The sequence below is a fragment of the Anser anser genome (assembly GCF_964211835.1).
Source record: "Anser anser genome assembly, chromosome: 8".
In the NCBI taxonomy this organism is placed as follows: Eukaryota; Metazoa; Chordata; class Aves; order Anseriformes; family Anatidae; genus Anser; species Anser anser.
In genome coordinates this window covers 9,323,619-9,344,699 of record NC_139728.1, presented here as the reverse complement: position 1 = coordinate 9,344,699, position 21,081 = coordinate 9,323,619, and the positions used below count along the sequence as shown (strand labels likewise).

At 40.6% G+C, this 21,081-nt stretch overlaps 1 protein-coding gene and 1 long non-coding RNA gene across 13 annotated transcripts in view; one reads left to right on the top strand and one right to left on the bottom strand.

The window, feature by feature from the left end:
* LOC310903802 overlaps positions 1–8,324 on the bottom strand; it is a 29,338-nt gene extending 21,014 nt beyond the window's left edge. For 2 of the 3 annotated variants that reach the window (XR_014587818.1, XR_014587819.1), the window contains exon 1: positions 8,190–8,315. This is a non-coding gene — a long non-coding RNA (uncharacterized lncRNA). Of the gene's footprint in view, positions 1–8,189 lie in introns of all 3 variants that reach the window. The other variant, XR_014587817.1, reaches the window with a different exon arrangement.
* Positions 1–21,081, top strand: part of DNM3 (dynamin 3) — a 197,608-nt gene that overhangs the window by 81,517 nt on the left and 95,010 nt on the right. For 2 of the 10 annotated variants that reach the window (XM_083847690.1, XM_083847696.1), the window contains one exon: positions 7,051–8,196. The exons of the other annotated variants lie outside the window; for them this stretch is intronic. In XM_083847690.1, the coding sequence (XP_083703816.1) occupies positions 7,051–7,065 (15 nt within the window). In that variant the 3' untranslated portion in view covers positions 7,066–8,196. Of the gene's footprint in view, positions 1–7,050; positions 8,197–21,081 lie in introns of those variants that run through there. 10 annotated transcript variants of the gene reach the window in all.

Here is a 21,081-nt window from a genome sequence, read left to right as displayed (position 1 = left end):
AACGTTTCAGAACATACGACTGGAAAGCAGGAGATCAAGATTTTTGCCCTTGTCACCTGCTTGTTGTATGACCTTGACCAAATTCTTTCTCCTGTGGGGTCTCCTCTGTAAAGCCCTCAGAGCAGGCCGTGCTACAATAGGATGCAAAGTTCTTGTCTGGAGCTGCAGTGAAACAGTAGCTAAAACAGGTAGAGGGGAATGTTTGAAGTTATGCAAGATACGCTAGTTAGCTGTGCAATGGGAGATGGACCGTGTGTGCACAATTCTGTTTTAAAGGCTCTAAGGCACTAAAGGCACTTCTGTCCTGTGAAATCTTCTGCAGTGTCCCCATTATGATAGCTTGTGGAAGTCCTACATTCGAAAAGCTACGAAAAAAATACAACTCCTTATGCAATATACTATCCCAGTCTTAGGAGAGGAGCTTTACAGAAAGCTCGTGTTTTGATACAGCCTCCCTTGGGAATATAATCTGCCAGCTTGTGTTCCTGTAGCCTTACGCTTGTGAAATCTGGCTAGGACTGCTTTGCACTGCAATGAATCGATTCAGTTTGCAACTTCAGTGGAGTCGTCTTTGTCACGTGGACCTAATCTTTGAATTTGTTTTTGAAAACATGTCACCTGTTGCATCTCCCAGATGGCCTCTTGAAGGGATTCTGCTGAGCCTTCTTGGGGTCCTTCAATTCATCCACCCAGTGACTTTTTCTCTTCTGCTGTCATATCCTCAAGCCACAGCCTCCTAATTCTAGAGGAGGTAATAGTGCGATTCTTGCTGCACCCAGTCCCCTTCCTGCCCAGAGCAATTCTAGCCCTAGGTAACCATTTCTGTATGTGGGAAAGGAATTCGCAGGGAGCTTTGTGCTGTTTCACACGTCCCGGAGTTAGAGATAATGAGGAAAACAGCGGTAGAACCAAAAACCTGAGCAAGGTTGAGATAAAGTAAATTGGCTACAGTGTTAAAGATGAGCTTTGGGCAGTGGCCAATTGCTGGCTGGCTCAAGGCGCGTGTCTGAGGGTCTCTAACCAATTGTAAGACAGGTTCGGGCGCGTGGGGCTACGGGGAAGGTATATGTATTAGTGAAAAAGGGTAATAAATGTCTCCTGTTCAAGAGCCATCAGGAGTCCGTGTCTTGCATCCCTTCATCTGTACTTTTCTCGTCCATGTCCCGTATATTTCAGTCACATCAGAAACTTCGGTGGCATATTGCTTCTCTTGCCTTTATTATCCTTTACCAATATTTTACCTCAACATCCTTTGCTGTGATATTACTCCAGTTCCCAATTAAAAACACAACCACAATTATTAATGTGTGTGCATAACTGTGCATTTTGAGGGCAAATAACTATAAATTTTCCAAAACGTGTAGATTTTTCTCAAGAGATGTTCTGTTACCAAAAGATTAATCTAAATAAGGGAATGACTGTTCAAAACAAAAAGTGCTTCTCTCAGGGCTTTGGTCCACTTGGTGTTGTGTCTACCTGTGATGCACTTAAGTATTCTGACAGAGATTTGTGTTTTGTTTTGTTTTTCTGTTGGTTTGTTGCTTTGCTCTCAAATCACCATGCAGCTTGTTAGTTTGTAGCCCGTCATAATCTGAGACCATGCTATGCCACATGTTGGGTTTGGAAGGAGCGTCCTCTAGGAGAGGAACACGTCGAGGTCGTGTCGGTTTCACTCACCTCATTGCAGTTGCAGTCTAATCTCCTGCAGAATTTCTTTCTGCCTAGAGCTTACATTTATTGTCACTCCCTACCATACTTTCAGTATTTTAAAATAATTAATAAAGATGTCTGGTAAAGGCCAAAAACCTAAATGGTAAATTCCTTTTACATAGAGTATGTGGATATAATTAAAGAAAAACATTCTCCAGAGCCAGGAAGTCAGAAATGAGGCCTTACTTTATGGTATCTGAAGGTAACATCAGGGAGAGCTATTAAACACATGCCCGGTTTATAGTCTTCTGTGCAGAATCTGATATTTTACACCATGCTGCACTCTTCCTATGTTTATGAAGGTGTTGGTGTTTCATTCGTTTAATGTAGCTCTCCTCTTATCTATGAACTTCATCCTCTTTAATTTTATACCTGAAAATCTTATCTGATTGAGTCTATGTTAAAAACAAAAAGCACTTGTGATGAGATGAACCACAACTCATTTGTGTAGTTGCCATAACAGTGTTGCATTTATTTACCCCCATTTGGTGTCTTCCCTGAGTTAATTTGAGATTTGATTTGCAATGATAGCAATTTAGCTATTTGAGGTAAAAAGAAGTGAGAAGTAATACCCAGACTGTGTCCAGAAGCATCCCTGGTAAAACCTTAAACATCTGGATACCTAAACATACTTCTATTACTCCTACCTGTACAGATAAGCTTCCAAGTGTGAACTGGTTCCTACCAAGGTTCCTTTCTACTCCTAGAAAGGGAATTTGATTTTTTTTTTTCCTAGCAAAATTAGATTCGATAAGATAAGCTATTTATAAAGCTAAATGTTTTAGAAGTGCTTGTAAATGCACTTAGAAAGTTCTTCCAAGAATGTTACCAGATCCCAAGAGGAGGCAATTAAAGTTGTTCAATATGCCTTGTGAGAGTAAATGTTGCTGAATTAACCTCCTCTTGTGGATAGTTTCCAGTTTCTTATTTCTGTGAGCCTTGGGATATGTTTGCGAAGGAAGAGAAGGTGAAGATTGTGTCAGTACAGTAAAGGAAAAAACAGCAGAAAAGACTCAGGGTGAATACTATCAGATACCAGGAGATCGGAGGACATTGAGCTTGGGACTTGGAGAGGAGCACAGTGCTTAGTGGAGACTCGATCTTGTGGAACAGGTGGCACTGCGTGATTTAGCGTATGCTGTTAGAAGATACGTGTGAGCCCTCAGTTTTGTGTTGTCTCTCCTAATTCAGTACACACATAAAAAAATCTTAGTTTTAGCAGACCAAGAGGAGCCTAAAAAATACAGGCGGCCTCCCAGAAATCTTCATGTGATGGTCATATGACTAATGATAAAAATTGAAGTCATCCATAGAATTTAGGTTCTTCAAAGCTTTGTGACACAAATGCCAGTGTCAGACCCTGAAAAAGCATCCAAACATTGCAGTAGGTGTTCCTTGAAGACTTTCTTAGCTAATTAAGAATGAAGAAGTCGGCATTTAGTTAATACCTTTCAGTCTTAGCTAGGTGGCTGTTTAGTAAAGGATGCTAGTGCTTTCTTGTGTTGAAGTACATGTTATCAAAATTAGAACTTTTTATCTATTGTACCTGAAGATGTTTACCTTGATATGGTTTAAGCATGTGAAGGGCATTGCCTGAATGGTCCTGCTAGGCAATTAAAGGTTAGCCTTAAGAAACTCTTTCTTTTATATTCATTACTTGCTGTTTAAACTGCTCTGGTGATTTTTGTTCTGAAAAAATATTTGTTTTGATTCAAAGCCATTGCTCTAGTGTGCATGCGGGGAGAAAACCTGCTTTCCTGTTCTATAATCATCTCATGCGTTCTGAAAATAAAGGACCCTGTTCACACTTCTCAGCATATACAATATGTTTTGTGGCCATTGCTGAAGCATGGTTCTGTATATTAACAGAAACCTATACCTGCTTGTGTAATACAGTCACATTTTACCTAAAAGTGCTACATTCTGGTTTCCATCTCCATTAGGACCCGTTATAAACTGTGTTATGGAGCTTGCAGAATGAATTGCAGTATTGGAGGCATGATTACCTGTTTCCAATAGAAATGACAACTGCAATTTACCTGAAATGTTTAGTCTGGTTAGTGGAAAAACTCGATTTGCTAAGGGATATCTCCTTCAGAAGTCTGTCCCAGCCTCTCCCAATGTCAAAGGGAAAGCTTAAGAATCCCTGCAAATGCTGGATAGCATGAAAAGCAAATAGAAGAGGGATATAGATATTCTGGGGAATGTTATATCTCTCCTTGTATTGTTCTCAGTGCTGACTGAACTACTTGGGGGTCTGGATTTGCTTTTACTGCTTTCTGCTCACCGCCCTACTCAGCCCATACGACTAAGAAAGTAAAGCAGAAGCAGCAGTTTGCTAAATTGTTTGCTTCTACCCAGTACAAATGCTCTCACAGTTAAAGGATTTGAATGAGATGAATATAGCTGAGTATCTGAGACTGCAAGATATACATTATGTCTGGAGATGTGGCAGAGATCCCAGGCTGAGCTGGGATCATGGAGGGTGTTCTTCCATGAGCTCTCAAAGTAGAATCAACGAGACCTGGTAATATGGGAACCCTCAACATTACGGTTGTTTTTCGAAGTTGAACCACATTTAACTAACCTGGTTTCCTAAGAATTCTATTTGGGGGCTATGCAGTAAAAGTATCCTATCTGTATTAATCCAGTGCCACCTGCTGAGCCAGCAACTGCATTATTCAGTGTCTTTTCTGATAGCAGAGGCATGCTGACACTGATAATCTGTATAAAAGCTACCACCTTTGAAGACACGTTTCTGGAAATGTGTAAGGTGCTTTCTGTTTTTTTCAAGTTGTGTTGGATAAAATGTGTGCTCTCTCCTGCAGTTCAGAACTTCTGTTTTGCTAGAACAGCACCATGATTGTGTGTAGCGTTAAGAGAAATCAGGGCTTATTTACTTATTACTTTTTTTTCCCCTATATTTAAGTGCAATTAAAATGCTGTTTACTATAGGTTACCCTCCAACCCCCACCCCCACCCTTCTTAATTGTTTACTTGGAGCTCAGAGAATACAGTTCATTGTTAGGAAGAAAGAGAATAATTCAGACAACTTGGCCAATCAGGGTACAGCTTGTTTTAATTTTTGTACTGCCTCTATTGTGTGGAAAATATGACTTTTATAAGCATGATAGTGCAACCATGAAATGAGAGTTTTTGAAAATGTTACATCCATAAAATGAGAGGGTTTCAGCGATTGATTATGTCCTCGAAGAGCAAAGTATAATGTGAGTTGCTGCAATCTTCAGTGTATGCTGTGCAAATACTGCGACCAGAAGTCTACGTGAAAGGAACATTATCTGCAGAGTCAAGTAGTCAGAAGCTAGAAAATGCTGGATTTATGGCTGTTTGTGCAAATGTAATTCTTCCCTCTTGTATGTGCTTTCTGCACGCTGAATGAGGCAGGAGTCCCAGAGAAAAATAGTATGCAATCACGTAATCAGATACTTAATCACAATGCATACACATATGGGGCGGAACTAAGGTTGTATGTGCAGCCGTAAATCTGACATTCCCTGACTCTCAGGTACTTGATGTTGAAAGAATTTCATTTAAGTTGCAACATTTGTTGGTTTTAGGTACGATTTCCTGACTTTAGAGAGGAAAAGGCTAAAACACAGTACGCAACTGTTAAGGTTGGATGAAACTCTTAACGATGGAAGTTCAGGGTGAGGGGGGGAACTTCACAGCTGGCCCAATTCTCAAGTAACACAGCACGAGCTACTATGGATTCAAGCAGTGCAGTGCTGGGGACGTTAGCTGTGCTTGCCCTGGCAATTAACCCACTGCAACTGCAAGCACTCTACCTGCATTTTGGACTTTCTGCCTTCAGCATTGCGACACAAATCATTGCGAAAGGAGTTGTAGGGATTAAGTGCGGAGGCTGGCAAGAGGCAAAAATTGTCTCTGTGCAGTGGGGATTAATTGCTAGATTCAGGTATTGTGGCTACGGGGGATGCCAAACTCAATCTGTTTTCCTTCTGGGTCAAGAGAAGTGGAATGATTTCATGTGATGGGGAGAAAAAAAATCCCTTGGCCTAAGGAATGCTTTTATTCTGCTATGTTTTATCAAGAGCCTACTACAAACAGCACAAATTTGAGAGATCTTCAAAGATAAATCCACAAGATGGATTAATAATGGGAAATGCGAGGGAGTTAAAGTATTCTAGAGTAATGTCATCTGCTAAATTTGAAATGGTGTGCCCATGTTGAGTCTCCTACAGTACATTAGGATTTTTGGAAAAGAATTGGTGGTTGTAAGAAGTTATCAGTTCAATTTATCTTCAGTAAATAGCCTGTCAAACCTGATGGATAATTGTTCGTTAGTGTAGCAACCATCTTGCGCAAAATCGCCCATCCCCGAACCAAAACAACCTATAGCTCTCCAAATACTCCTGCCAGCAGCGAACTGCTTTTGGGAAGGCTTTGTGAGCTGAGCTCGGTGCAGCTCCCTTGTCACCCTGCTGCCTTGACAGCTCCATCACAACGCTGAGCTTTGCTGTTGGAGCGCAAGTGGGATTTGTGCATGCAGCCCTGTTTTTGGGTCAGAAAGCTCGCAGTGAAGTGAGTAGATTCTTGGCCTTCGACCCCTTGCTTTTTAATACATCACCTAAGTTCTGTAGCTCTCATGTGGAACCGCACTGATCAGAAGTGTAATGTGAAACTGATTTTGCAAAACAATAAATTGCAGAGAGCTTGAGGAAGCAGGTGGTTTTAGTTAGTAAATTGCACATAAAATGCAAAACATCAGTAAATGGAAGTCTTGGCCCCAGGAGAGGAGAAGCCGTGTGTTTAGCCCACTTGCTTTCCCTGTTGTGGTGATTGGTTTAAGCTCGCTTGCCTTTGGCCCCGAAGGGGGCTGTTCTAGCAGCCTGGAATAGCTGGCGAGCAGCAGAAGTCCAGTCACAACCTTCCTGTCTGCGTTTGCTGAGCACTGTAAATAGTAAGTTACAGCAGCAAGGAATCCGAGCTTCACATGGGAGTACCTCCCGTACGGGGATTTCCCAAGTCGCTGGATATGGCTGCTCTGTGGACCCGTCAGTCAGAGGGGTCGTCCGGACCCCGCGAGGCTGTGCGGCGCTTCTCCTCTGCGTGACCTCGTGTCGCTCTCAAAGACGAGCGAAATCATGCAAAGAAAAAAATATCCTTCCTTTGCAAAGCTGCATAGCTTTCCATGAGGCTCAGACGAGCTGCAGTAAGATAATTTAGTTGGCACTGAATTAATCTCACCAATTTGATGCATGTGGTAAGGATGGTGGTTGCTTCAATCCTTACAGTACCAAGTTGCATAAATGTAAACTGTATTTTCTGTGCTGAGCTCTCTTTAATGTTGACTTCTAGCTGTGTTGCTGCTAAACCCGTGCCCAGATCCAAGACTGCAGACGCTCACACACAATTAATCTCACAAATTTATGAATGCCAGAGCATGGAGCAAAATGAAAACAACTGGAGGAATGTATAAGGGGAATAATTGGACTGTATCCAGATGTGCATGTGTAAAACATCACCGATTGACTCCTCCCCCATATCCTGTCTGAAGAAAGGAATTTTTTTCAAAAATAAACTGGGGTTATTTGAAAGAAGTTGTGGTGTCTGAATGAAATCTAATAGGCAGGATTAGTGGCAATTAGGTACATTCTTTGCTGCTTGGTTTTTTGGTTTTGTTTTTTAACTCTTTTTGTATCACTGAATTTAACAGATCCCTTGCCAGTCTCAGTGTTACAGCTAGAGCTTTTGCTTACACATATTTGAGCTGCAGGACTGAAAAAAAATAACAAACATTGTATGAGTGTGCGTGTTATGCCTTGTAAATTTGATGAGTAGCAGCGGGCATTTGTTGTCTGTTGGGGTATTTTCGTAGTGAGGGCTGGTTAAGACGCAGAGGAACACTTTCAAAGTTTTGTAGACAGAAACTTTACTAAATCAAAAAAAGCCCCGTCCCCATGTTATATTTGCAGATTGGAAAAGAGGTGAAGTTTACACAGATTTTGTTAAGCTGCTGACTTTCGGTGAAAGGACTGTCATCGTGTGTGCAATCAGGACCAGAGCCTTTCCTGTCAGCCACCACTGAATGCGTTCGGACAGACCTATGATTGCAGTGGGGTTGGGAAAGAAGAGAAGTGGAAGGCAAGGAGAAAAGTCTAGAGTGGAAAGAAATCAACTTTCTTTACTGCTTTGCTGATTAAAAATCTATCGTGCCCCTAATTATTTTAATACGCTTTATGTTCTTCCTCTTTAACACATTGCATTGCCCACCTTTAAATACTTGAGTGCTTTCTCAGCACAAACTTTTCCTAGACATTTTGTAACACTTATTTTTCTCCCCAAATTAAGATAGCAGGAACCTTGGCTGAGTTTCACAAAACACCCTCACAGGCTTGCTCCACTGTCTCATGTTTACTTTGGTTCTACACCCAAATAGGTCGAGAAAAAGAAAGAAATAGCACTGAATCTTCTTAAAAGCTGCAATTGATACTTACTGTGGGGAAGACTCGTAATGTTCTGATTCTTTTTCTAGTCCTTGCTCACACAGCAATATCCCTGAATCCAAGGACACAAAAATAAAATAAAAACAAAGCAAAAAACTGTGGGGTTTGGACCACGAGACTCTAGCCACCTCCCTCCACAAAAGCCTTTATCACAGAGGCACTCTGTGCCGATTTCTTTTCACAAAATCTCGTTTTGGATTTCAACCTTCATTTTAGCTCTGCTTAAAATGGAGCTGAAGCAATCTCACAGTTTGGCTCCTGTTGAAGGGATGGGTTAGAATTTAGGCTTTCTGAGTTTCAAGGAGTTAGATTTTTTTTTTCTTTTTTTCCTAATGGAAAAGGACAGTCTAAACTGTCCAGGCAGGCTCGTATTGTTGCCAGAGATGTAAAATTCTTGCACTTAAACTGAATGAACACAGAGGCATGATACTGTTTTTACACCAGGTATAAAATTGCCAGACACAAATCTGATTTAACAGAATATGTTTTTGAACTTAGTGTCAAAATGTTTCCACTAGAATACAAAGAAATATATTTTTGAGAAGCAGCAATAGTCCTTGGATAAAGAGCCCCAGAGATTCATCTGAAAATGCTTTATAGTTGGAAAGACTCTTTAAAAAAAAAATAAAATCAGGATTGCCGCAGCTCGTCATGTCAATTCGCTGAAGTTGCAGCAGCTGTTGAGGTGAGATGGAGTTGCCTTGGCAACAGCACATATTGTATAACAGTACCACACCACCATCAAACCATCGAGGTGAGAAGTAGTTTAAAAGCGTTACTAAAATTTTATGATACGTCTGCTACGTTTTCAACCTTGTGGTTGGCTGAGTTTACCCAGCTTAGCCTTCTTGGAGCCCAGAAAGCTCAGCTGCTGAATACTACTTGGTGAAGAGAGCGGGGAGAAAACCCAATCTGTGTGTGTTTTTTTTCAGTTGTAGTTAAGCTGTCTCTAACTCTTTTTGTTAATTATGCCCATGCTCATTTGCAGTTACTGCTGGATGTAAATGCATTTCTCTCTCCATACCTTCTTGTTACAAGAAGAGTGACTTTCTTTCACTGTTTTATGTGATGAAAACAGTAGGAATTTCAAAAAATCTATCAAAGCGCTGCAGAGAGAGTCCCAAAAACTGGCCTGGATTTGTGGTTCAATTTCAAATGTAGGCAAAATCCTTAGAGCGTTCAAAAGGTGAGCTTTCTGTATCTGTGACAACACCAAGGTACGGTGCTTTCTTTCCGATTTGCTTTCTTTCACAGAATGGTTAAGGTCGGAAGGGACCTCTGGAATTCATCTGGTCCAACCCCTCTGCTCAAGCAGGGACACCAATCCTTTGTGCTTTCCACAGCTGCTTAAGTTAAGGGAGTATGTAATCACTTCCAACCACATGATTCACAAGGGCTATCTGTTTGAGTACCCCACCCTCTATATCATACTTTCAGCTACAGAACTTCAGATTTATTATTTTACCACTCTAGTGGCCTCCAAAAGATCTTTAAGCCTCTTTTCAGCTTTTCTTTGCTAACAAGCACGTGTTGGTGATTAGCCATGTAAATTTGTCACCTACCTACACCGCTATTTCACTACTTTTTGATTAGCTTTATCCAACAAAGATTCAGATCACTTTGAGTCTTAGTTTTGGCTGTGGTATTTAGATGGCTTTTATTAGAAATCAGCTTAAAAACAGTGGCTAGGTTATTTCATAGTTTTAACCTTAGAAGTTTGCGTGTATTTGGTGGGGAGAGGATGTGCAGACACAACCAACTGAAAAGTTGATATGAACCTGAAGCAGAGGGGGGAAAAAAAGCAGCAAGAGGAGCAAGTGTTGTGAAAACCCCGCAAATCAGAACCACCTGGTCATAGTAGCGAGTCCCTTGTAACATAAAGAAGAGCTAACTTCACTTGCAGTGTCCAAAAACAAACCTGCAAGATGCTGCCCAAAGCACTAGTTAATAATTATTGCACGCAGCTTGGAGCCAGCCCAGATTCTACAGGGCTGTTGGATCCTCTCATGGGTTTATGCATACCATAGTGATTATTGAATGATTTTTCAAGGGCTATTGTATGCTCTTACTCCTGGGATTTGGTGCCTCTAGTGTTGAGCTGTGGAACTATTTAACAAAGCTGCATCGACAGTAAGTATGGCAGCATTTCTGCTCTCTAGCGATCTCTCGGTCGCTCTAAGTTCAGTTGGTGTAAGCGTGCCATACAGATCTGAATACAACGGTTTCTTGTGCCTGTGAGCTGATCTAGCTGCAGAATACTTTGTGAAAGTTATTCCTAAGTGTACTTAGAGTTGTTGGAGTCACCTACTGTTTTTGAGAATCAGAGGGCATTCGGAAGGCATCTCACCTGCTCAGCTCCATTTCCCATTTACTGCACTTGGAGCAAGAGCAGTTGGGTCGTGCCTGTATCATGTAATGCTGCTCACTGAGCGAGCTTACAGCCATTTTGGATCTGAAAGCACTGTTATCACGGCTGCACAGGTACCCGTGCTGCTGAGCTTATTAGGAGTCAGGGCTCTCTCACCCGGGTGCAGCCCTTGGAAATAGACCTGTCCTACTCCAGATTCGCGCTCATTCATTCGTGCTCATTATCATTCGTGCAGAATGATAACTTCTTTTGTGTCCTTGGTGCAGGTCATGCAGTATTCTCTTTTGCAGTATTGGTCAGTCTAGCAAAGGATGTTTGATGTTAGCATCTCTACCAGCAGCATGTAGAGGAGCCAGTTCTGCCAGGTCTGTCTGAAGGAAATGAACAGTGTTTGCGGCATCATTGCAGGGAGTTGGCCCCAGGTGCGGACCCTTGCGGGGTGAAAATTCTTGTAATAATAGTCTTTCCTCACAAAGAACTAGGCACAATGCTGGCTCCTCCACCATAACTTGCCTCTGCTGCTGTGTGGGAGCCCATTTCAGTTTTCTGGGCAATAACAAACTGCTAACGTTCTTTGGGCAGGTATGATGACAGGCTGTAAGGCTGTGTCTTGTATTTATCCTCTACCTGGGAGTGCCCTGTGGTGTTTCTTGGACAGGGTTAAACGCTGCAGAAGGCTTAATGGGCAAACGTAGCAGAGGATCCTTTAGTAAATTCACTCCTACTGGATCAAGAGAAAGACTGAGGTTTTCTAGAGAGCTGCTGGAAATATTTGTTTTTCTGGAGATTTGCAAAGTAGCAACCAGGAGGTTTTTTTCCTGTGTGCACGTAGTTTTGGACTCAACTCCATGACATAGTATGCGTTGTCTGCGGTCTCTTGCCAGAACTCCTTGTGAAAACTCCTCTGCTAGAGAGAAATGGGGGCCAGGGTGCTTGCTTAGCTCTTGTTGGTGAGAGGTGTAGACAGCCCCCACAACAAAAGTAATAAATAAACAAAGAGGAGTTGCTAGTAAATAAGCATATCCTGAGGGTTGTCTCTCTTCCCCTCAGCATTAGAGTTGTTTATTCTTCAGGCTTTTGAAAACTAGGAAGAAGAAATTGAAATAATAGTGATGAGGGAGGAATCTTCCCTTACAGAGGACTTTCAGACCCATGATGCTACGTAGAACAAGCCCTACTTTGTTCCTAGCAGATGCAATTTTGTTTTGTAGTTGCATAGCTTGACAGCTCATAATTTATTTGAGCGTGGCTGTGTGGAGGCAAGTCTTAAAGACAGTATCAGTTTGTAAATAATCCTCATTTTCCTAACATGATATGGTCGTGCAGTCTTTGAAATAGGGTCTAGCTGCAACATCTGAGAAAAGAGCACATTACTGGAAGACTGCCGGATGACCTCCAAGCTTTCTGTCAAGGTGACGAGGATTGTTAGCCCTTGGGGCAAGAACTGTTGTAAGTATTTTTACAGTACCAATTTGAAATATTCTGCAGATCCCTAGATGCTCCTGCAATACAAGTGGTGATAATGGTCCTTTTACCACTCTTTGAGTTCAGCAGTAGATTGAAATTACCTGTATTTCTCAGACCTGCCCACCTTCTTCTGCTTCCGTTTTGTCATAGACCCGTACGTTTCGGTGTGTATTTTTACCAGTAAGTAGAATATACTAGGTTCTACTGAGACATCCCTCCTTATTAACCATAAGTAGCAGAACTAATAACTGTAGCATTTTGGGCTGAAACGTTTTGTTAATTGCGCATTTTAGTTACTTGGGTGAACAACCATCTCACTAACCTATCAAATCTTCCAATAATTTTAATAATTTGATTCTTGGAAGCTATTTTCTATTAGCTGAGGCAAGCAAATTATTACCTTGGCACTTGGAGCAAAGCATGTGAACCAGAGAAAAAGCTATTAGGAAGAGAATCAGAAAACTGAGGAGTACATCAGGCTGTTAGATGTCACAAAGATGCCTGTGTTCTGTGCAGGAGTTGTTGTCGTGCTCTGTGGATGGAGGCTGGTATGGGTGGGTATACAGTCTGTCTGCAAGAGGTTTGGCTAGCTGGCTTCTGGGAATCTTGAATAAGTAGCCATGGCCCTTCTTTTCCAATTAGGAAAGGTTTTCATAGGGGTAAATGAAAATTTCTGGGCAAGCGTTGTCATGTAGTGCCTTAGCTGAAACATCCATTTTTCTGATAGCTTGAATGTGGGGCTTCAGTAAGATTAAAAAGCATGAACAGAAAGAAGTCATTGAAGTATGAATTGTTGTACATGTTGGTTAAAGTGAAATGGACAGCCTTTTCCTGGCCGTGAAGTCACTTAACAAACCAGAGAGGCTGGAGCAGTTTTGAGGGTTGTAAAAAGCACCAGCGTAAGAGATGTCCACGACTCTAATCTGAAAATAAGGGTTGTACAACCAGAAATGCTCTTGGGTGATTTAGTAGTGTGGGAGTAATCGCTGCAGATGAGACTGGACACAGAATCTCTTCTTTACTTTTTAAATGCAATTTCTAGCCTACCCTCAGCTATTGATAAAGGTCATAAAAACAGAAAAATAACCTTCCCAGGATGTGAGTAGCTTTTATGTATTTCATGAGACGTATCCCATGTGCTAATCTATTATTCTAAGCATATCTAATGTGCTATCTGTTTATCTAAAAATTTTCCTTTTGGTTTCCTACTTTTGTACTGCCCTTTTAACTTTATTAGCAAGCTAACAAGTGAGAATTAAAGTCAGGGTAGCGGTTTAAACACTTTGCAAGAATAGTCTTGTAACTAAAAAATAGGATGAACTGTGAAAAGCTGTGATTCAGTTCATACTTCTTCCACTGTTTATCTCATCATTGGTAAGATAACTGTAAAGAGGTACTGCCAATGTAAAATGAGACTTCAATCTGTAACTTTGTTGTCTGTTAGATGCAAACAAAACTTCACCGTAATGAAAAAGCTAAGGGGAAAAAAAGCACTCCGCTTTAGACAACACGCATTTGACAGCATTTTGAAATGTAGCAATTCCTATCCCGAATCAGATCAGTGTTTTATCTGCCCACAGCGTGTTTGTCTGTGAAAGCAGCAAGTGCCAGATGCTGCAGAGGAGCTAAATCAAAAGGAATAGTACAGTCCCCACAGCAGACAGTTGACTAGCGTTTGGCTCACTCCCTGGTTTTATGAGGCTTTATTTTCCTTGCATTATTTCCTCTTTTCTTATCTAATGCAACTGTAGGCTCCAGAGTGATTCCAGGAATCCTTTCTGCTGAATTCTTAGTCTCAAGGATGCTTGGCATCAGTAGTGTCCATAGCTTAAGTATGTGCTTTGTTTAAAGAAACTTCTGTTTATCAGCTTTCACAGAGGAAATGCAAAAGTCAGTCCCTTGTTTGATTTCATCTTCTGTTTATGCTGGAGCAAGCAACATTCACAAACATAGAAAACTAACTATAAAGCTTCAGAATGGTGGCTGGGTGCTTGGAGGGATAGGTCTACACTGCTGAATGCAGTAGTGTTTGGTTTAAATTAACACATCACATTAATCTCCCTTTGATCACAAACTGATCTATAAAATATTGTGCATCTTCCCTTTAAGAGTTCAATTTAATAGCTCATGTTCCTAGAGGGCACTTAGTCTATTATTAGTGTTGCCTAAGCATTTAAATACCAGTTTTAATGCTGTTGAGCATTTTAATGCTCAACAATTAAAGAGATGCTCAGCATTTTAATGCTCAACAATGGGTTAAGAATACTGCACATTTTTGGTAACACTAGAAGCTGTAATGGGTGGAGTACGGCGATGGGCGTTTTACTGTAGCTGGCGTGCCTAACCCCTTACTGTACAGCTGAAATACAAAAGACTCAAGTGATGGCCAGCAGGAAAGTGGATTCTCAGGAAGCAGTGTTTAATGAAGCCTGTTTAAAAACCTCTTCTGTGCAAAAGAGAGTTGTTGTGTTGTGCAGTAAGAGCAAGGATTTTAACCAGTTTCTAATCACTAGCTTTTTCTTGTAAATGCTGTAGGTAAAAACATTGCAAAAACAGTTTTAAGGAGTTAGGAAAGCTCATTAGCAACTAGTTACTGAAATAGGTTTCTACGTACTCTACCCGAGTTAGAATAATCAAATTAAATAAAAGATGTTTTTAAAATATAGTTTTGAATATGGATATGTATTGATAGCCACAATATGGATATGTAGCCACAGATATGGATATGTATTGATAGCCACAGCGATTCACTGGCCGGTTTAATTGCTGTAATAAATTTGCAGTAAACGTCTTGGAAATAATAATATTTTTCAGCATGAAGATTGGTACATCCTTACGTAAAGAGAAGACTGCTTCCTCCTTTGTGTCATTGTTAACTACTATAAATTTTCAGGTAGATTTTTGTAATTGGTAACAACACAAGAAATCCCGGCTGTATGGAGAAGTATGGAAAACGTAAGCACCCACTGAGATGGTCAGTAAGCTGTACTTCTAACAACAGAAGCTCTAGGAAGAAATGCTTTTTGTTTTTTTTTATGCCTTTCAAATTAGCCTCATGAAGATCATACAGGGGTGCTTTGTGGGAGGGCATTCCAGACTGTGGGAGCAGAACAAGTGCCTTTAGGCATTTGAGGTCAAAATGTGAGCAAGGACTTGAGACATTTATAGCTGTGTTTCTCCTTGCTCATGAAAAGATTTATCTCAACAGTTTAGGGACAGTTTATATAGCGATCTTAATTTGGGGATAAGAACGCTTTATTGGCACAAGTTATGTGACATTTTGAATTTTATGTTCTCTAGGAGCTTCTTCACTGTGCACAGTGCATATGTTCCTATAGCTTTCATGTAAGATGCACGAAATAATGCTTTTCTGTAAATTATTGGCTACTGAGATAACAGGACAACACCCTACTCTACCAAGTGGAAAAGATGACTCCTGGGCTAGGCTGGGACCCAGCCAGAAGGGGATAAAGGAATGCATGTTGCAGTATTTCCCAGAGTCTTGATCCCTTGGTTCTTGGAGCAGAACCAGATGTTGACCTACCCTCTGGACCATGGAGGTGCCTCTGTGCATTGAGGCTCTTGCTCAGCTGGTCTTGCCGTTGCGTGCGGGAGAGCAGGTGCCCCACTCCCCTGGGTTTAGTTTGGACTGGCAGCTTGTTGTGCAGACTGGCAGTCCCCGTGCTAGATAAGCATGGCTAGCCTTTCAGACATGCACCAACGAGTAGGTAAATCAAATTCTCTAGTTCTGCAATTGGAGCCCTTACCTCCGTCTCCGGCACCTCTGCTCTGCTGCAGCCAACACGTTGCTCCCAGCACCTTCCTGGTGAGCGCAGCGTGGGAGCTGGGACTTTCGAAAGGCAGTTCTGCAGAGAAGGAGCTAGGGGATGCAGACCTGGAGTAAGCAAATTTGTCTGCACTGGGGTAGAGCAGAGAGAAGAGAATGTGCTTAAAAAAGAAAAACATTTGTGAATCTCTGGCTTTGGCTGTGTTTTCAATGAAGGATTACATATTGTCTTGTAGAGCAAAGATGCTAGCTGCAGTGTAAATAGAGTAAGAGCAGGCTTAGTTTCAATGAACCCTTGTGCTTTTTAACTCTGATTTGCTCTTCTGTTCATTTCATGTAATTTAGATAAGAGGTTTGCACATCAGTTACAGTTTTTCCTCTTATGTCTTTAAACTGTTGATTCAAAACAGAGGCACTTGAGAGCGCTGAAAGAATAGTGTGTGAGTGGGGGGTGGTGAACTTAGTTTATATTAGTGCTTCATTTTCTTTAGCTTATTTCTTTTCCTAATATCTAACCTCAATTATTTTTATTGTTTCTTAAGCTTTGTATTGAAGGTTAATGTGAAGGAATGAATATTGGAGGTTTCTCAACATGGTCTGTCAGTAGGTTTTCAACTCAACCAGGCAGTGGGTCAGCTTTTTCCTTGATCTCTCTTTTAAGATACCTTTTTATCATCAAGTCCCATACTGTAAGTCATTGTAGTGATGGCTGAAAGTCCAGATGATAGTGATGCACACTTCTTGTTCCTTAGATGCCCGCAGGGACTTTCAGAACATCTATCCCTGTGTTTTGATGTAAACCCCACACCAATACATTTGTTCTTAATTCCTTGATTCCCTGACTTTCCCAGGTATTTTCTGTCTGACTGCCTAAACAAAAATATAAAGATATGTCGACCTTCTAGATTATGTGAATTATCCCACTAGGTCTTTGTTACATGAATGAAGTCATAAGTTTGATTTTGTATTGAAAACTTCTAGATTCTTCCATCTATTTTGCGTGCTACCAGTAGGTCAGTCCACAAATATTTTAGATACCTATGTGGCAGTTTCTTCTATAAGTTTCCTAATTTTATTCCCTCCGCTACAGTCTTTTATCCTGGTCACCACTTGCAAAACTTATCAGTAGGTCTTCCTACATTCTTATTTTCATCTTTGAGACTATTTGAACTGCTTTAAAGCTGTCCTCACTATATTCTTCTTCCCCACACCCCTGCCTCCCTTTTAGGTTCTGGATAAGTAGAGGACAAGAGTTGTAATTCTGTAATTTAACTTCTTTTTAAGCAACCCTGTTTCTGTAGGGGTGCATGTGTTTGTGGGGGCAGTGAGAATTTTCTTAGACTGTGGGGTAAGTCGAGACTTTATAGGCTAATTCATTTTAATTAGAAATGTGTTCTTCATGAAGGTCAGCTTCAGTCAGTTTTTGTGCTAAACAATCCTAATAATGGAATAATGCAGATCTTTTTACTTGCATTGTTTAAGTTCAGGGAACTTCGAGTACAATGGGAATTAGAGTACAATTATTCTTGATTCAGTGGCTTGTTATATATGCTTGTTATATATTTTTTTCCTCCTTTCCAGCAAGTAAAAGAAAAATTCCATGAAGTGGAATTCTCTTCTATATGGTCTCGTGTCCCAGACAGGGTCTGGGATTTTGTTTGTGCCTTCTGAATATATCAGAGGCCACTGCGTTCCCATCTTCACTTACCTTGGAGAAGGAAGTGAGCTCTGTTTTGCAAGAGGACTGCAACACACAGTTACAGTCCCAGTGCAGAGACTTTCTCTGCAGAAAGTCCCTGGATGTAGCGGTCTTTGTCCACGTACAATCTGTGACAGAAGCATCCTTTGCACTTCAGTAGTCTTCCACCTCTGGCACCAAACGTGCTTAGCAGTAGATGAGGGAGGTGAGTGCAGAAATAGAAATGAAAGCAAGAGGAATTTGGGTTCACCTGTGAAGACTCTGCCAGGTTAATTAATTTTTTAAATCTTAGGTTTGTATTCTTACACTAAAGTGTGTTTTTCCCCTGTCTGAATTAGGTTCCCCCTTCCCATGTCTGAAAGTGCAATTTCAGGGCATATTGAAATGTATTTGAGGTATTCTCTTTCCATTAGGGAATGTGAACTTCTTTTAACTGTAAAATTTCCACGTTTATACTGCCTGGTTTTTGACAGGTATTTCTTTTTTCTTTTGAGTAATGGCAATAGTTCTGTAATGCATTTTATTCAAATCTGTGCGTTTAGCCTTATGTCTATTGTCAGGTACTTTTTTCCATGAATTACCAGTCAGCATACAGTTTGGTAATTTGTTAGTCTAAAGCCCTCATTATTTCAAACTGTTTTAGTGTAATATATTATTAGACATTTAAAATAAATTTAAACTGCTAGACAATTTAGTTTTTATAACCTTAGGAATATTCTCAAAGGGGAATAGAATGTTATTTCAGCAAAATGAATGAATTGAGAAAATAACTAAAATATACATTAAATTTGGGTAATGTAAACTTAAAAATGGATTACAGAAAATCACGTTGCTTAATAGGATGTTTAAATAACTCCTAGAAAGACTTGGAATATTTTTAATGAACATTTCATTTATGTTTTATTGCAATGTTTTTGAGGCTTTTGGGTGGTGGTATAGTTACTGAAATACTTTTTTTTTTTTTTTTTTTAATTTTGTTGCATGGACAGCTTTGCAACAAGCTGTCCTCTTTGCTTTGTATCTTTGAGTGTCTGGAAGACAAAATGAATGAAAAAATGTTTGTCTTAAATGTTGTTTTTTATTACATTAGAACACATTAAAAGATGATCTCTGTTGATATTAAGAGTCAGCATCTGAAATCGGTTCATTGACCGCTAATAAGATGATTTACACCAGTAAGACTTGGTAGTATGAATTTAGTTATCAAAATGAGCTGAAGAATTCATTTACATCTAGAAAAGTATAAACTTGTGGGGTTAGTACTTGATAGTTTGCTTCACTTACGTATTCCATACTGAAATTTAAGTTTGTACCGATATTTGTAAAGCAGTTATCTTCTTTTTAATTTTTCTCTTGCTGCTGCCATGCTTCCTTCATGTTGAACTAATCTCAGTATGTCAGTGTTAGAAAAGGGCTGTAATATATTTTTTCCAGCAGCAGTTCCTTGTTGGTTGCAGTATCTGTAAAAGCTAAGGACGTTAAGGAGTAATGGAGTATATCTTTCAAAGCACAAGTAACAAGTAATAGCAGTGTTTTGACATAGTGTTTAAAGAAAAAAAAAAATCATGGAATTTGGTTTCCAGCCCAGAACTTTGACTGACTGTCTGGGAATTCAGCGCTGTATGTCAGTGTTATGTAGAATTAGTGTATGTGCTTTGGAGTGGTTCTTTACAAATATAAAAGTGTCCTGTGAGTTTAAGGCCAGTGTATTGATGGTTTACAATGTTCTCTGTCAGCATTGAAGAAGACCTACATTCTTGAGGAAGTGCTATGTCTCCAAATAAATATTTCTCCTCCTTCTGGAGAAGCAGAAGTGTTATCTGTCCTGTCTGCAATCTGACTGTATACTATAAGAATTCGTTGTTCTTGTAGGCTTGTTTCAACTTTCAGATTTCAGTGCACCATTTTTGTTGTCTTTTCTGTGTTTGCACTGATGTCGTTACCTCTTGCATTGACCTTGTTTACCTATTGTTCTGAAACTCCTGGAGACTTCCGAAGACATTGCAAATTTCATAGGTTCTTTGAGACAGCAGATGTTGAGCATGTATAGACAGTTTTACTGGAGCAAAAATTGACGTCTTTTTTTATTGTCTCTTTAAAATCTTGTTTTCTTAAAATCACTACAACAATAGCTGCCATTTACAAAATTTTAGTTTGAAGACTGTTCTTACAGCTATTTCGATTATTGTTTAGATTTGTTTTTTTCCTTAGGAAAAGGCTTGTTCCCTAAGTGTGTTCTTGGGGAGTCCCAGCTGACAGTATCCTGACAGAGATGATGAAGTGAATGCAGGTGTTTATCATCTTAACAGAACTCCTAGTCTGCATGCTGGTATATTCCATTTCTTTTTTCCTCCCTAAGCAAACAGCATGGAATAAAGGAGAATGTTAGGTATGATTCAGAGTAATGTTTGATTATAGAAATCCAGGCAAGGGGTAACTGGAATTTTCTAAAGATCTTGTTGTTTTATGCAGAGGAGAAATGACATGTTTTAAAATGTCATAGCAAGAAATGAAAAGGTTTGGTGTTGGTTTGGATTAGACAAGACAGAAAATTAGAAAAATGGTTAAAAATAATTTTAATCATTGGTAAGGGTGAATTTTAAGATGTTGAAAGAATGCAACTGAAGAGTGTTACTCTGGCAGAGAGTGAAGACCTCACCCACCATTCAGAAGCAAGGGAAATTCCTTCTTCTTCCAGCTGCTGATAGGCCGAGATATACTTGCATCTCCCACTTTCTGTGCTCATTGCTCACAGCAATGACAATGGAGTCTCTGGTTGACTGAGCTTTTGGGGCTGCTTGGGTGGAAATTGCTCTGGCAGCCAGAAGTGGCACGGATGTTGCCTCCTGACTTCAGCACCCTGCTTTCCTCGGTGCCTCTCGCACTGCGCAGCAGCAGTCCCCCTCTGCTCGCAGCCCTGGGCTGCGGCAGCACGCGCTTGGTCTCTTAGCAGAAGGCTGTAGCCATCGCCTCCAGTGAAGTGAAACTGATGCCAGAGGACTGAAAATTTGATTCGGGTTTAACCTTAACATGTTTCACTAACCTATTTCCTAGCTATGCGCCCTGTTCTAGCTAGCTGCAAAGTGCTGCTTTGGATAGTCTGCTGTCAGACATCAGCAATATCTGCTCAGGACTGCGTAGCTGGGCCTGCGGGGGAATTGCTTTCGGTGCCAAGTGTTTGGCAGTTCTCACTTCTGATGTTTCAGCATTATCTTGTCACTCTGTTTCAGCAAGGGTACAAAGGTGAGCACGTATGGAATTGACAAAGATGTCTGTCAGTAGATGAGTTCTGCAGTCACATGGAAGGGCAGTGATGACAGCTGAGCAGTTGTGGCTATTTCTGTTTGAGGAAGTCTCCTTCCTTCCAGAAGTGCTGCTTTAGGCTTTCCCAAGCTGTGGTACCTCCCGCTGACCACCTCTGTCTGAATTCACCATCTTCCATGGTATGTAAAGGGAACATGTGGCCAATGCAGTAGAATTTGTGCCTACATTCCTGTTATGTGTTGTTAAGGTGTTGTGTGCTTGATGCACTTGCCTTTTAGAGTGATACCGCAGCAGGACC